This window comes from Muscardinus avellanarius (assembly GCF_963383645.1).
Source record: "Muscardinus avellanarius genome assembly, chromosome: 6".
NCBI classification, from domain to species: domain Eukaryota; kingdom Metazoa; phylum Chordata; class Mammalia; order Rodentia; family Gliridae; genus Muscardinus; species Muscardinus avellanarius.
Genome location: NC_137791.1, coordinates 70853895 through 70870318, shown reverse-complemented (window position 1 = coordinate 70870318; position 16424 = coordinate 70853895). Strand labels below are relative to the sequence as shown.

At 38.4% G+C, this 16424-nt stretch overlaps 1 protein-coding gene across 27 annotated transcripts in view; it reads right to left on the bottom strand.

Annotated features, from left to right (window-relative positions):
- The window catches only part of SEC31A (SEC31 homolog A, COPII coat complex component), a gene marked incomplete at both ends in the record, with an annotated part of 65996 nt that overhangs the window by 37887 nt on the left and 11685 nt on the right, over positions 1 to 16424 (bottom strand). For all 27 annotated transcript variants that reach the window (XM_080697745.1, XM_080697756.1, XM_080697765.1 and 24 more), the window contains 4 exons: positions 3241 to 3474; positions 10208 to 10360; positions 10537 to 10698; positions 13082 to 13181. In XM_080697745.1, coding sequence (XP_080553871.1) covers positions 3241 to 3474; positions 10208 to 10360; positions 10537 to 10698; positions 13082 to 13181 — 649 coding nt within the window. The remainder of the gene's footprint in view (positions 1 to 3240; positions 3475 to 10207; positions 10361 to 10536; positions 10699 to 13081; positions 13182 to 16424) is intronic.

Genomic DNA, 16424 nt, shown 5'->3' with positions numbered 1-16424 from the left:
GGAATAACACTGGAGTAATGAATGTGCACAACCCCACAACATCAGAACCCGATAAAACAGAAAATCAGAGATTTCTAGAAGATCAAATCAGGAAAATAACTGTAGAAATAATAGAGGTGCTTCGAAAAGAACTCAGAGAGAGCCAAAAAGAGATAAAGGATGCAATTAATGAAGTAAAGGCCTCAATTCAAAGTACAAACAACCGATTAGACCACATGGAGAACAGAATCTCGCTCTTAGAAGATGATCATTCCAAAAATGAACGCATAGTTTCTAATCTAGAAAAAAATATCCAACAGCAGGAATCTGATATTGAAGAAATATGGGCCCATTTTAAGAGAGCTAACCTAAGAATAATTGGAATAGAGGAGGGAAAAGAAAGTGAAACCAAAGGGATCAACAATCTCTTCAAGGAAGTAATAGCAGAAAATTTTCCAAACACAGAGCAAGAGGTCGATACACAGATCCAGGAAACTTATAGAACTCCCTTTAGACAGGATCGGAGAAGAGGATGCCCACGCCACATAATTGTCAAAATGACCAATGTGGAAGCCAAGCAGAGAATCTTAAAGGCAACAAAAACAAAGGGCCAAGTGACATTCAGAGGCAAACCAATTAGAATCACTCCAGACTTCCCAAACCAAGTCATGAGAGCCAGAAGGGCTTGGAGTAACATATTCCAAACTCTGAAAGAAAACAACTTCCAGCCAAAAATTTCCTACCCAGCAAAACTTTCTATCAAATTAGATGGAGAAATAAGAAGCATCCATGACAAACAGAAACTGAAGGAATTTTTGTCTTCAAAACCAGCACTAGAGAAAATACTCAAAGAGATTAACTACAAAGAAGAAATAGGTAACACACACCAGAACCAGAGAAACAAGAGTTTCCATCCAACAGTCAACTAAGATTGGTTATCTGTGGAGATTCATTATTTATGTTAGTCTTTTACCTATCTCTAAATGGTATTGTTTGCCTTTATTGTTGTTAATTTTTAGGATTTCTAGTTGGAAATATTAATATACCTTCAGATATAGCATTTGGAAATATTTTATCCCATTCTATTAGTAACTGTTAACTCTGTTTACATTGTCTTTGGATATACAATTTTTTTTTATTTTTTAGGGAGTTTGTATACTCTTCTGTTGCCTGTGCCATTGAAATCATATCCAAGAAATCACTGCCAATTTCAGTGTTGTGAGGTTTTATGACCCAGATTTTCTCCTAAAAGTTTATAGTCTTAAGATTTATATATAGGTCTTTTATCTATTTTGAGTTAATATTTGTATATGGGATTAGGTAAGGGTCCAACTTTATTCTTTTCCATGTAATTATTATGTTTCAACAATATTTAGTTAAAATATTATTATTTCTACCACCAAATGCTCGTGGAAACCTTGTCAAAAATAACTTGACAATATAGGGAAGAATTTAGCTCTAGGCTTTTATTTAACTCCAATGGTTTATAGATCTGCCTTTAGAATAGTACTACACTGTTTCAATTATTGTAGCTTTATATGGTTTGAAATCAGAAAATATATATCTTCTAGCTTTGTTCTTTTTCAAGATCGTTTTGGGTATCTAGAGTCCATATTCCATATTAGGATAGAGTTTTTTTTCTGAAAAATAAATATATAAATATATGATAGTTTCACCTAAAAAAAATAGAAAAAAAATATTCTCTGGTAAGAAAGAAAGTAAAAAGAAATATTGAAATGTTATCTTTAAGTCATCAAAAGCTTGGTATCAGACAAATGAAACTGTTATGTGAGATTATCATTTTTAATTTTGGATAAATTGCTATAATACTAGATGTCAACCACTAAGCCAAGCATGGGAGGGAGGGATGGGGAGAGAATTGGGTGGGGATCGGGTGGGGGCTGACTGGGCGATGTGTGCATGTATGTCTACAAAAGTTTGTATCCCAATATGATGTATGAATACAGTGCACCAATTAAAAAAAAAATGCAATACAGTGCAAGGGATTTTTCCCTCCCTAACTCCTTTTTTTTTTTTTTTTTTACAAAACTGGGGATTGAACCAAGAGGCATTCTACCTCTGAGCTATACCCTGAACCCTATTTTATTCTTTATTTTGAAACAGGGCCTCACTAAGTAGCTGAAGCTGGCCACAAACCTTTGGTCTTTCTCTCTCAGCCTCCCAAGTCCTGTAATTACAAGTATGTGCCACCACACCCAGCTCTAACTCCTCTTTTTTAATAGGAGAATGAGAGGTACCTCCAAATTCACTGCCTCTTCTCTCTTTTCCCATTTTAACTAGATTTACTATAGACATTATATATTTTATGTTATTATAGTAATTTAAATTTTATTTTATTTCATTTTTTCTTTTTATTGGTGCACTGTAGTCATACATCTTAATGGAGTACAAGATGGTAGAGGCATACATGTACACATTATTCAATTAGCCCTTCCTTAAGCAATTCCCACTCCATTCCCTCCCTCCTTCCTCCTTCTCGTTTGGCTTAGTGATTGACTTTAATAGCAATTTAATTAATTATTTCGGAACTAGGGATGGAACCCAGAGGAATTCTACCTCCAAGCTACACCTCCAGCCCTATTTTATATTCTTTATTTTGAAACAGAGTCTCACTGAGTTGCAAATGGCCTAAGTAGCTGAGGCTGACTGCCAACCACAGTCTTCCTATCTCAGCCTTCCAAATGCTGGGATTACACCACCATGCCTGGCTTACGTTTTAATTTAAAAATTATTTTAATTTAAAAATAGGCCTGTTTAAGCTGGGCGTGGTAATACACACTTGTAATTCTATCATTTTGGAGGCTGAGACAGGAGGATCAGCTACTTAGTGAGGCCCTTTGCAAAGCAGTGAGACCCTGTTTCAAAATAAAGAATAAAAAATAGGGCTGAGGGTGTAGCTTGGAGGTAGAATGCCCCTGGGTTCCATCCCCAGTATCCCCACTAAAAAAAAAAAAAAGATCTGTTTGAGTGCTGTCTCTCCCTTAAATACCTGTTATATTGTCTTTTTGTTTGGTTGGTTTTAGTTTTGGTTTACAATTATATTAGGTTTGTCAAAATAGAGAACAACTTTTGAGATAAGAATTTAGGTCAGCTACTCTTTATAAATTTCTTAAATTTTATCATGAATTACTGAAATCATACTTTTTTAAAAAACAGAAAGACAGTTTAAATATATAATGAGAACAGTTAAATTTACAGATAATACAAATAAAATTAAATGGTTTTAAGTACCAACTTTACCTTCAAAAAGGACCACACATTTTTTTCAAAGTCCGTCTGAGAAGCACTGATCTTTTTCTGGCAGTAACTGACAAATCCTTGTGACTCCACAACCTCCTGCAGTTGGTCAGATCGGCTGAGAAACTCCTTTTCTGTTACCACCTGACTAATGAACACATGATGCTGCTGCTGCTGCTCAGTTCCCTGCTGAGACTGCACTTTCACATTCTCAAAGGTAACTAGCTTGCCTCCAAACTGCAAAAGAACAAATAAGAAAAGTTAGTTTTAGCCACAAGGATGTAGCCAAAAAATACTTGCTATAAACCTGCTAATCCTAAGAACTGTGGCCTAAACATATACTAATTGGGGTAAAATTAGCTGATATACTCTCTCATACTCTACAATATGACTCAGGCCTTCAATTCTTTTTTTTTTTTTTTTTTTTTTTGGTACTGGGGATGGAACCCAGGGGTATTCTACCTCCAAGGTACATCCCCAGCCCTACTTTTTATTCTTTATTTTGAAACAGGGTCTCACTGAGTTGCAAAGGACCTCACTAAGTAGTAGCTGAGGCTGTCCTCAAAACACTATCCTCCTGTCTCAGTCTCTCAAATGCTGGGATTACAAGGGAGTGTCACCACATTCCGCTTCAATTATTATTCATCTTCACAACCCACCTTCTGGATAAAATGCACTATTTATTGTACTCCACAATTTCTCAGTCAATATATTGCCTTATATATAATATGTTGATAGTTAATATCTAACATATATGGGAAGAAGAAAATAGAGTCAAATTTGATTTTTGTATTCTGTGATATTTTGTACAAAGATTATGGACTTTTTTTTTATTATTATTGGTGCTGGGACTGAATCCAGGGCCTTGCTAATTTGGTGGCTGGCCTCAAACTTGTGGAACTCCTGTCTTAGCTTCTAAAGTAGATGGAATTATAGGAGTTCATCATCATACTGGCATATTATGGTCTTTATACAAATTTATATTATTAAATGTTTATTATATCCTTCCTGAAATGCATGTATTAGAACTTAAATTCCAATATAACAGTATTAGAAGTGTGGCTTTAAGAGGTAATTTAACTCATGAGGGTAGAGCTGTCTTATGAATAGAAGTAATAACTTCATAAAAAGGAGGGAGGAAACTAGCCAGGCCCTTTGGCCCTTTTGTCATGAGAAGACACAGCATTCATTTCCTCAGGAGGAGACAGAAACAAAATGCCATCTTGGAAGCAGAGCCCAGGTCTTCACCAGCGTTGAACCTGCTGGTGTCTTGATCATAGGCTTCCAGGCTTCAAAACAGTGTAAAAAATTTCTATTGCTTACAAATTACCCAGTCACTGGTAAGCAGGCATGGACTAAGACAGAAGGAAATAATTATCTGGATATAATAAAGGCTAAATACAAAAAGCCTACAGCTAATATACTCAATGGTGAAAAACTAATAGATTATTCTCTAACATTAGGAACAAAGTAAGGATGCCACTCTCACCATTCTCAACCTAGTACTAGAATACTAGTCAGAGTAAAGAAGCAGGAAAAATAAATAAAAGGTGTCCTAATCAGAAAGAAAAAAGTAGCCAGGTTGGCACAGGCCTATAATCTCAGCTACTCAGAAAACTGAGGCAAGTTGGAACACAAGTTCAAGGCTGGTCTGCACAACTTAGTAAGACTCTTCCTCAAGATATAAAATGTAAAAAGAATTGGGGATGCAACTGAGTAGGTGAGAGCCCCCGAGTTCAATCCCTGGCACCTACTGGAGGGGGAAAGAAAAAGAAAAAAAGAAATTAGAATTACCTCTGTTCAAAGATGACATCTTATATATAGAAAACCCTAAAGATGACACACACACACACACACACACACACACACACACACACACCCCTGATAAAATGTATTTGGCAGTTTCAGGAACACACAAACATCATTTGTGTCTATATATTAACAAGAATCTATTGTGAAAACTACATGATAACAGTATCAAAAAGAAAATATTTAGAAATAAAATGTACAGGCAAGGCCGCTACTGAGGCCTCTGAGGCCGGGATCAGAGCCTGATGAGGGGTTAGGCCAGTGCTGGGGCCAGCAAGGCCGGGATCGGAGCCTGCAGTGAGGCAAGGCCGCTACTGAGGCCTCTGAGGCCGGGATCAGGGCCTGCCGAGGGGTTAGGCCAGTGCCAGGACCAGTGAGGACGGGATCAGAGGCTGGTGTGAGGCAAGGCTGGTGTGAGGCAAGGCTGGTGCTGGGGCCTTCGAGGCCTGGATCTGAGCCTGTCAAGGAGTTAGGCAGGTGCCGGTGCCAGCGAGGCTGGGATCGGAGCCTGTCATGAGGCAAGGCTGGTGCTGGGGCCTCCGAGGCCTGGATCGGAGCCTGCCGAGGGGTTAGGCCAGTGCCGGGGCCAGCGAGGCTGGGATTGGAGTCTGTCAAGAGGCAAGGCCGGTGCTGGGTTCTCTGAGGCCTGGATCAGAGCCTGCTGAGGGGTTAGGCCAGTGCCGGGGCCAGCGAGGCCAGGATCGGGTCCTCCCATGAGGCAAGGCCGATGCTGGAGCCAGCAAAGTCGGGATCAGAGTCCTCCGGGCAGCCAGGCCACTACTGGGGCTGTCAAGAGTGGGATCGGAACTTGCAATGCGGCATGCACAGAGAAATAGCACAGAAAATAAAAACCAGATGCTTTCCCTAATTAGCAAAAACTAGGAGGAAAGGGGTAACAGAAGGAGGTCGAGTTGTAGAAAGGGCCCTATAGAAAAGCAATTAAGGTGACCAACCAGAGGGGATGGGATGGGGGAGGATGGAACCTCTTTAAAACTCAGGAGGTACATAAACAAATGTATCAAAGATAATCACCAATAAAGCATGGGATGGAGGGAGGGAGAGGGAATGGGATGGGGATTGGATGAGGGCTAATTGGAAGATGTGTGCTTGTATATCCTCTCAAGTCTTGTATTCCAATGTGATGTACGATTATAATGCACCAATAAAAATATAAAAAAGAAATAAAATGTACAATGAAGATGAAAACTGCAAAATATTGCACAAAAATATAATTAGCTGGGAATGGTGGTGCACACCTGTAATAGTTCTAGTACTGTTAGATTGAGATAAGAGAATTGTAGGTTCAAGGCCAGCCTCAACAACTTAGGAAGGCCTTTAGCAACTTAGTGAGAGACCCTGCCAAAAAACAAACAAAAAAGAACACAAAAGAAAATGGAAAAATATCCTGTGTTCACAGAGTGGAAGACAATATTGTCTATACTATCTTAGTATTGGAAGATAATATTAGGTCTTCCAATATTAAAGACTGGAAGACTTAATATTTTCTAAAATGTCTATACTATCTAAAGCAAACTATAGATTAAACACAACTCCTCTTAAAATCCCAATGATGCTGTGTGCAATGGCACCCACCTATAGTCTCAGCTATTCAGGAAACTGAGACAGGAGGATCACCTGAGTCTGGAAATTTAAGGCTGGCCTGTGCAACAAAATGAAGCACTGTCTCAAAAATAAATAAATAAATACACACCCAATCACATTTTTCCAGAAATAAAAAAATTCTAAAACTCATATAGTACCTTAAAAGGATGCTGAATATTCTAAAACAATCTAGAGAATGAAGACACAGCTTAGAAGCCTCATAGTTCTAATTTCAAAACTTATGACAAAGCCATAGTAATCAAAATGTGATTAGCATAAAAACCAATGGAGCCGGGCGTGGTGGCGCACGCTTGTAATCCCCGCGCTTGGGAGGCAGAGACAGGAGGATCGCACAGGTTCGAAGCTAGCCCCGCGCGCTGGCTTAGGAGACCCTGTTTCCAAATAAAAATGCAAAAATAGGTCTGGGAGTGTAGTCCGGAGGTAGAAGGGCTTCCAGGAACCCCAGTACCTCCCAAAAAAACAAAACAAAAAAACAAAACAAAAAAAACAATGGAATACATTGTAGAACGTATTGTGGAATACAGAACACAGAAATTAACACATTCATATTTGGGCAAATGGTCTTTGACAAGGGCACCGATAGGTCAGGTCCCTCTTTTCCCCCACTGGACCCCGCAGTGGGGACAGAAGGCAGAACTCCAGAAGCCAGAAATGGACATGTAAGGAGAGGCGTCATGAGACTCCATGTGTCATGAGACTCCAGACATCTCGGGGCAGACTCCAGATGCCGTGAGACTGCCAATGTCGTGAAAGGACCAGCCCACTAGCTCCATCCCAAGACCCCCAGCTACATAAATACCCTCACTTCCTCTCTGTCATGTGACTCTGCTGACCACATGACTCTGCTGCTCAGTCATGGGTCCCTTCTCCCATGGTCAGCAGACCTCGCCCAAAGGTGCCAGTTTCAATTAAAGAGGCCTTTAATAACTTGGCTGGTGTTTGCCTCCTTTGCAACCTCCAACTCAATTTCAACATTACAGGCACCAAGAAAACACAATAAGGAAAAATAATCTATTTAGTATTAGGAGGTGGCATGGTGGCACAGGCATGTAATCCTAGTACTTGAGAAGTTGCGACAGAAGGATGATAGGTTCACTGCCAGCCTCCGCAATTTAGTGAGGCCTTCAACTTAGTAAGAACCTGTTTCAAAATAAAAAAATAAAATAGAGCTGGGGTGTACCTCAGAAGCAGAATATCCCTGGGTTCAATTTCCAGTACCACGCACACATACACAAAAGGTATCAGGTTTATGAAAACTAACATTCACACTCAAAAGAACAAAGTTAGACTTTCGTATTAATATTACAAACAAAAACCAACTCCAAAATGGATTAAAGACCTAAATGTGACAAATGAAACCATAAAATTACTGGAGACAAAGAGAAGATTCTGGAAGTGAAGATTCATGACACTGAATCTTCAATGAATTTTTGATGACACCAAAAACAGTCAACAAAAGCAAAAATAGACAAATGGGACTTTTGCAGAACAAAGGAAAATGCCTCAGTCGATTTTGTGTTGTTATAACAAAATGCCTGAAAAATCATAAATAAGAGGACTTTATTTGGCTCATGGTTCTAGATGCTGAGAAGTCTAATCAAGAAGTCTAATCAAGGTGATGACATCTGATATATACATGGTGAGCAGACATACAAAAAATACGCTCAGCATGACTAATCATTAGAGAAATGCAAATCAAAGCATGAGTCACCCACAGTGGTTAAGGTGACTGCCATCAAAAAACAAAAGCCACGAAAAGAACTGATAGAGAGGATACAGAGAAATGGGAACATTTGTATTCTGTTGATGAGAATGTAAAATGGGACAGCTGCTATGAAAAAGTGTGATAGTTTCTCAAAAACTTACAAGTACAACTATCATATGATCTCGCAATCCCAATTCTGGGTATACACTCAAAAGAATTCCAACTAGGATCTCGAAGAAATATTTGCATACCCATGTTCACTGGAGTATTAGTCACAAGAGCCAAGAGGTTATAATTAACCTATTGTCCATCAATGGATAACAAATTGATAAAAACGTTATGTATACATACAATGAAATAAAAGGTTTTAAAAAGAAGGTGATCCTGTCATAATCTACAACATGGCTGAACCTTGAGAATATTATGTTAAGTGAAATAAGACAGTCACTAAAAGACAAATAATGTATAATTCCATTTACATGAGTTATTTAAAATAATTTAACTGTTAGAAACAGAAAGCAGAATGTGGTTGCTAGGGGATGGGGGTAGAAAAAAATGTTGAATTATTCAATGGGTATAGTGGAGAGTTGTCCAAAGTTTCAGTTTAGTAAGATGAAAAAGTCTAGATATCTATCAGACAATGATGTACATATAGTTAATACCACTACAATGTGCACTTAAAAGAGTTATCAGTTATAAAAAGAAACCTTGCCGGGCGTGGTGGCGCACGCTTGTAATCCCCGTGCTTGGGAGGCAGAGACAGGAGGATCGCGCAGGTTCGAAGCCAGCCGCGCACGCTGGCTTAGGAGACCCTGTTTCCAAATAAAAATGTAAAAATAGGTCTGGGAGTGTAGCCCGGAGGTAGAAGGGCTTCCAGGAACCCCAGTACCAACAAAACAAACAAACAAAAAAGAAACCTAAAAGAAAGAAGAAAAGGAGGACACACAACCCTCAACCCCACCCTATTAAAAAAAAAAAAAGGAAAGGAAAAAGAAGACAAGTGATTTTAGAGAAAAGGAGAAGGGAGGAGACTGAGGGTAGTTAAGGTACAATATGAATATACTTAAGCTACTAAGCTGTTTCTTTGCTTGTTTGCTCTCTTGCCTGCTTGTCTGTTTTGAAAGGTATCTAGCTTAAGTTTCCCAGGCTAGCCTTGAACTCACAATCCCCTTCCATCAGCCTTCTGAATAGTTGGGATTGTAAATGTGCATAATTGTGCCCAGTTTTGACCTGTATATTTCAAAATGGTAAGGATGCTAAATTTTTTTACATATATTTATCACTATTTATTTATTTATTTATTTATTTATTTAGTATTGGGGATTGCACCCAGGGACAGTCTACCAATGAATGACACCCCTCTTATTATTATTATTATTATTATTTTTTTGGTAGTACTGGGGATGGAACCAAGGGACTTTCTACCTCCGGGCTATATTCCCAGACCTGTTTTATATTTTATTTGGAAACAGGGTCTCACCAAGTAGCTGAGAGCTTCACTAAGTAGCTGAGGCTGGCTTTGAACCTGTGTGATCCTCCTGTCTCAGCCTCCCAAGAGCGAGGATTACAAGTGTGCGCCACCATGCCGGCCTTCCTAACTCTTATTTTTTATTTTGAGGCCTTAACTTCCCAAGTGGCTGGGATTACAGGTGTGTGCCACTGCATATGGCTAAGAATTTTTTCAGAAGAGAAAGTAGGCCTCACTTTTCCTACTATTTTGAATGATGAATAGTTCACAAATACATCTGAAACCTAACATTTTTTCACCCGGATAATCCTATAGAAACATTTAAATATGAAAAGTCCTTTGTCACCAAAACAAAATCCACTTACTGAAAAGGAAGCACCAACAGGTCTTCGGATCCATTTGGGCGGCTTCTTTAGAGGTAGCACTATACTATGCTGAGCAGTCTGCTGTGGAATTTGTAATGGAGGAAGGGGCTGTCCAGTGCCAAAGGGATCAAGATTCCCAAAAGATGATGAAAGCTAAATAAAAGTACAAATCCGTAACTTACACAAACTATGCCGTATTTTTCAAGTTATATCCAATATATTTTTATCACATTCAATAAGTCAGCACCGTTGGTGAGTAAAGTCATTTTCAAAATAATTATATGATTTTTTCAAGAGTTATAATAAAAAACTTTAATATTTGCTGTTACCTTGTCAACCTGTTTCTGCCTCAAACCATCTGTGCTCCCTCCCATGATAGAATAAACACTGATATGTCCATCAAAGGAAGCAGCTGATAAGATGGCAGGATTTCGGGGACACCACTGAATGTCAAAGCACCACTGTGTGTTGGTGGGAAGTTCATATAATACCTAGGCCAAAAATAAACAAACAACAGAAGTCAGAAAAACATATAGCTGCTTCGTAACCAAAATACCTGAATATATGATTAAACTTTTTCTTTTAGAAAATGTCTTTAGCCAATATGCTATTTCTGTATAATTTAAAATCAGGTACTGTGATGCCTCCAGCATGGTTCTTATTACTCAGAATTGCTTTGACTAGTCTGGGTCTTTTGTTCTTCCATATAAATTTTAGGACTGTTTTTTTTTTAGTTCTGTGAAGAATGTCATTGAATTTGTATATCATTTTAGGTATCAGGACCATTTCACTGATCATGTGTATTGCCTATCCAAAAACATAGATGGTTTTTCCATTTTCTAAGGTCTTCAATTTTTCTTCAGTGTTGTTTTTTTCATAGACCAATAGAATAGAAGATATGAAAATGAATCTAAACGTGTACAGCAAGTTGATTTTTGATAAAGGAACCACAAACATACACTTGAGAAAAGACAGCTTCTATAAGAAACAGTGCTAGGAAAACTGGATATGTATATTTATTTTATTTACTTTTTTGTGTGGTATTAGAGAACCCAGGGACATTCTACCTTATTTTGAAACAAGGTGATGCTAAGGCTGCCCATGAATTGTGATCCTCCTGTCAGCCTACCAAGTACTGGGATTATAAGCATGAGCTGCCATCACGCCCAGCTATTTATTTATTTTTTGGCACTGGGAACTGGGCCCAGGGGCATCCTACCTCTGGGCTAACCCCCACCCCAATTTTTATTTTGCAAGAGGGTCTAGCTAAGTTGCTGAAGTTGGCCACAAACCCATGATCCTCCTGTCTCAGCCACTCAAGAACTAGAATTACTAGTGTGTGCTACCAAGTCCAGCTGAATATTAAGAAGATTGAAATTAGATCCCTATCTCTCCCATTCACAAAGGTCAACTTAAGATGGATCAAAACCTCTCACCACTCACAAAGGTGAACATATGATGGATCAAAACTCTAGAAATTAAGTCAGGTGTGGTGGTATATGCTTATAATCCTAGTCTGTGGGAGGCTGAGACAGGAGGATTGCAGGTTCACAGCCAGCCTCAGCTATTAGTTGAGGCCCTCCGCAACTTAGTGAGGCTCTTTTTCAAAATAAAGAATAAAAAATTAGGGCTAGGGATGTAGCTCGGAGGTTGAATGCCCCTGGGTTTCATCCCCAGTACTGCAAAAAAAAGAAGGAAGGAAGGAAGAAATCAAATAACTAAAGTGCTTGATTTTATTTTAATAATATAGATCGAAATCCATGAAAGAACCTCCCTCTCTTTTTTCCCTCTGGTGATGCTGGAGATTGAACCCAGGAACTGGCTAGCACATGCTAGTAAAGTGCTATACCAGTAGGCTTTACCCACACACACTCATTCTATTAGAATTCCATCATAAAAACTACAAAATCACAATATTTTAATGTAAAAAGGGTAAAAGTATAGAAGATATAAAGAGTATCTATGGTCTAAAAGGGAAAGGTAGGAAGCCATCCAAATATCAAGAATAATAATGAAAGTAATGCTTAAAGAGATTTTTAGCTCCAAGACAAAACAAATACAATCAGAAGGTATTCATAAACCACTTGTATTTAATAAGGTAAAACTCCCTACATTTAAATTCCCACAGGCAGCACATATGCCAAATATTATATTACAAAGCCTTATACTCTTGTTTTATCATCAGGACGAATGACTGAAAAACTCTATCTAGTGATTTATAAAAGTCAGTGAGAAACTATAAAAATGGTAAAGGAGGAGAAAGACAAATCTTGAACAATTCAAAAGGAAGATATTGTGGGATAAATCCAACTAAAACTGTAACTTTTTTGTTGTCGCTACTGCTAGGGATTGAATTCCCAGCATACCACTGAGCTACAATCCCAGCTTTCATTTTAAGTATTTTTTAAAATTTCGGTACTTTGAACTACATCCCCATCTGCATTTTTATTCTTTATTTTGAAACAAGGTCTTAGTAAGCTGAAAAAGGGCATCACTCAGTAGCTGAGGCTGGCCATGACCTTCAATACTCTTGTCTCAACCTCCCAAGTACTGAGATTACAAACATGAGCCACCATGCCCAGCTCAACCTAAGTATTTCTGAGTCTAGGTAATAAACACATTTTATTGGAAATGGGGTAAGTTGTTACTAGTTTCAAATATACTACTTGAGTGATTTTTTCTGCTTGAAAGAGCTGAGTTTAGATAATGTTCCTGATATAATATCTGTTGGATTAATACTTCACACCCACATCTAATTTCAGATGTCCTTAATTATAGTAACACACTAAAAAAATCCATATGAAAACTTTCTTATTTAACTAGAAATGAAGTATTACAAGGGCTATAAGACTGAGAAGCATTTCTTTCCCATACCTCTCCTGTGTTTGGGTTGGAGCAGAGAATCTTAGCATCTTTTCCACAACTCAGTAACAACTCAGGATCTGCCATGCTCCAAGCAATTGCCAAAATCCCCCTATAAAGAACACAAACAGAGGGGAAAACCACAGAGGTGAGGAATTTTTAATTTGAGATAATAATATCCAAAATAAAGTTTGGCTGGGCATAGCAGCACACACTTTTATTCCTAGTACTTGGAAGGCTGAGATAGGAGGATTGCAGGTTTGCAGCCAGCCTCAGCTATTTAGTGAGGCCCTCTGAAACTTAGTGAGATCCTGTTTCAAAAATAAAAGACCTGCAAAAAAAAAAAAAATTAAAAAAATTAATAAAGAATAAAATAGGGCAGGGGGAATAGCTCAGAGGTAGGATGAACAGGGTTCTATCGCTAGTACCACACATAAAAAATAAATAAGCTGGGCATAGTGGCGCTTGCTTGTAATCCCAGCATTTGGGAGGTGGAGACAGGAGGCGGAGACAGGAAGACAGGCCCAGTTCACAGACAGCCTAAACTACTTACTGAGGCCCTCTGAAACTCAGTGAGGCCCTGTTTCAAAAATTGAAAATAAAAATTTGAGCTTGGGGGTATAGCTTGGAGGTAGAATGCCCATGGGATCAATCCCCAGCACCACACACACACAAAATAAATAAATAAAATAAATAAATAATAAGCAAATAAATAAATAAAGCCAGGTCTTATCAATGTATATAATTAGTGGTGTTACTCCCCTCCTTTTTTTGGTGTATGTGGTATTAGGGATTGAACCCGGGAATGTTGTACCTCTGAGCTACACCTTTAGTGCGTTTTATTTTTATTTTGAAACAGTTTTATTAAGTTACTGAGACTGGCCTTGAACCTGTGATCTTCCTGTCTCAGCCTCCCAAGTACTACGATTACAAGCATGTGCCATCACACCTGGCTCCAAAAAGTCGTTTTTAATTTGATATTATTAAATGTTAAATTTCTGCATAAGCAAGAAAATGTGGAATTGGAAAAGGACTCAGTTTGTCTTAAGAATGCTTCTTGTTTACAGCATTTCATTTTTATTTTTTATTTTTATGTGGAACATAGTGAAAATAGCATACATTCAGACTGTGCTTGGTGCCCCCCCGTTTCCCCTCCCCCCTTCCAACAATGAGCATCCAGGTTAACATGCTATATTCATAAATTTACACATATTCGGATGTAGCTCCTCCATTAATCAACCTCAGCCTTCTTCCTCTCCTATCCTTCCATTCTAGCTTTGCTGAGGTTTCCCCTACACTGAGATTCCATCTAACCCCAATCAGAGTGGCAAGCATAAAGAAATTAAATAACAACAAATGCTGGCCAGGATGTGGGGAAAGAGGAACTCTTTTACACTGTTTACATTTTCCTACCTACATAGTTAAAATTAAATTACAAACTCAACCTACTTTTTATATGCATTACTACTTTTAATATGTATACTACATTCACAGCTGCACAACTACATCAATAATGGAATTCATTTTTTATTTATTTTGTAGTCCTGGGGATTACACCCAGGGGATTCTACCTCTGAACTATACCCTTACCTCCATTTTCTTTATTTTCAAACAGGGTCTAAGTTGCCTAGGTTGATACAGAACCCAAGATCCTCGTGTCTCAGCCTCCCAAGTACTCAGATTACAGGCATGCACCACTGTGCCCCACTAATAATATACTTTATAATTCTTTTACTGCTTCAGAATCTAGTCATGCATGTCAAGAATTTTAAGACATGTACCAGGTTAGATCCCTAGCACCACAAAAGTTTTTTTAAAAGATATGTTAAGAATGCCATCAACTACAGAAATGGAAAAGATCTTAAAGATCATATAATCCATCCAAGTATAACGGTGCAGACCTGTAATCCTAGTACTGTGAGGCTGAGACAGGAAGATCAAAGGTTTGAGGACAGCCTCAGAACTTTAGTAAGGCTCTCAGCAACTTACTGAGACCTATTTCAAAACAAAAAATAAAAAGAGCTGGAGGTATAGAATGCTCCTGGGTTCAATCCTCAGTATCACAAAAAGAAAAAGAAAAAGATCAGATAATCTAATTCTTTTATATATTAGAAGAAAATTGAGAATGAGAGAGGTTGATTTGTTCTTCACACCCAGAATGATGCTTTATTAAATCATCACCACTGCAGCTAGGAGTGGTGGCACATGCCTGTAATCCCAGCACCTGGGAGGCTGACACAGGACTGCAGGTTCAAGGTCCATGAGAAGTAACTTGGTGGGACCCTATTCAAAAATAAAAAATCATAAGGGCTGGGGGGTATAGTTCCATGTATAATACCCTGGGTTCAATCTCTAGTTCCACAAAAAAAAAAAGTAACAAATAAATACAAAGCAATTTAAAAAATACTACAACCAGTGATTATTCAACATGGCAGAGTGCAATTTTAAGGGAAGAGACTCAGATCAAAGGATGAGTTGGATGGCAACCCCTGGCTAGTTATGTAAATTTGGGCAAGTTTAACCTTGTTGAGCGAAAATTTTTTTCTTTGTAATATTTTTATTTTTATTTTTTTGGTGGGTCAGGGGATGGAATCCAGGTGTATTCAACCTCTGAGCTACAAACCCTGTCCTATTTTTTTTATTTTTTATTTTAAAACAGGGTCTCACTAAGTTGAGGAGGGCCTCACTAAGTAGCTGAGGCTGTCCGTGGACTGCAATCCTCTAGTCTCAGTCTCCCAAATGCTGGGATTAGAAGCATATGTCACCACGCCCGGCTCTAAGCTTTAATTTCTGATCTATAAAATGTGATTGATAATGGTATCCATACCATATGGTTATTACAAGGAGTTATCCAGCTAACATGTAAAGTGCTTGGATACTGTATGTATTACATAAGTGTTAGCTGTCCTCCCAGTACAATGTGAAGGCAGGGAATTTTGCTTTATTGAATGAACTAATCCAATCTTAAATCAAAAGTGAAGAGCATTAAAATTTCTCTGAATCATTCATATTTTACTAAAAATCTGACTGAAGCATAACATCTAAATAGTATTACATTCTGACTAGACTCTTCTCCTTTAAAAGAAGCTCAAGCTGGGCGTGGTGGCGCACACTAGTAATCTCAGTGCTTGGGAGGCTGAGACAGGAGGATCACACAGGTTCAAAGCCAGCCTCAACTACTTAGTGAGGTTCTCAGCAACTTAGTGAGACCCTGTTCCCAAATAAAGTATAAAAATAGGTCTGGGAGTATAGCCCAGAGGTAGAAAAGCCCCTGGGTTCCACCCCCAGTACCACAAAAAAAAAAAAAAAAAGCAGCAGCAGCAGCAGCAGCAGCTCAAGGAGAGATCACAAATGT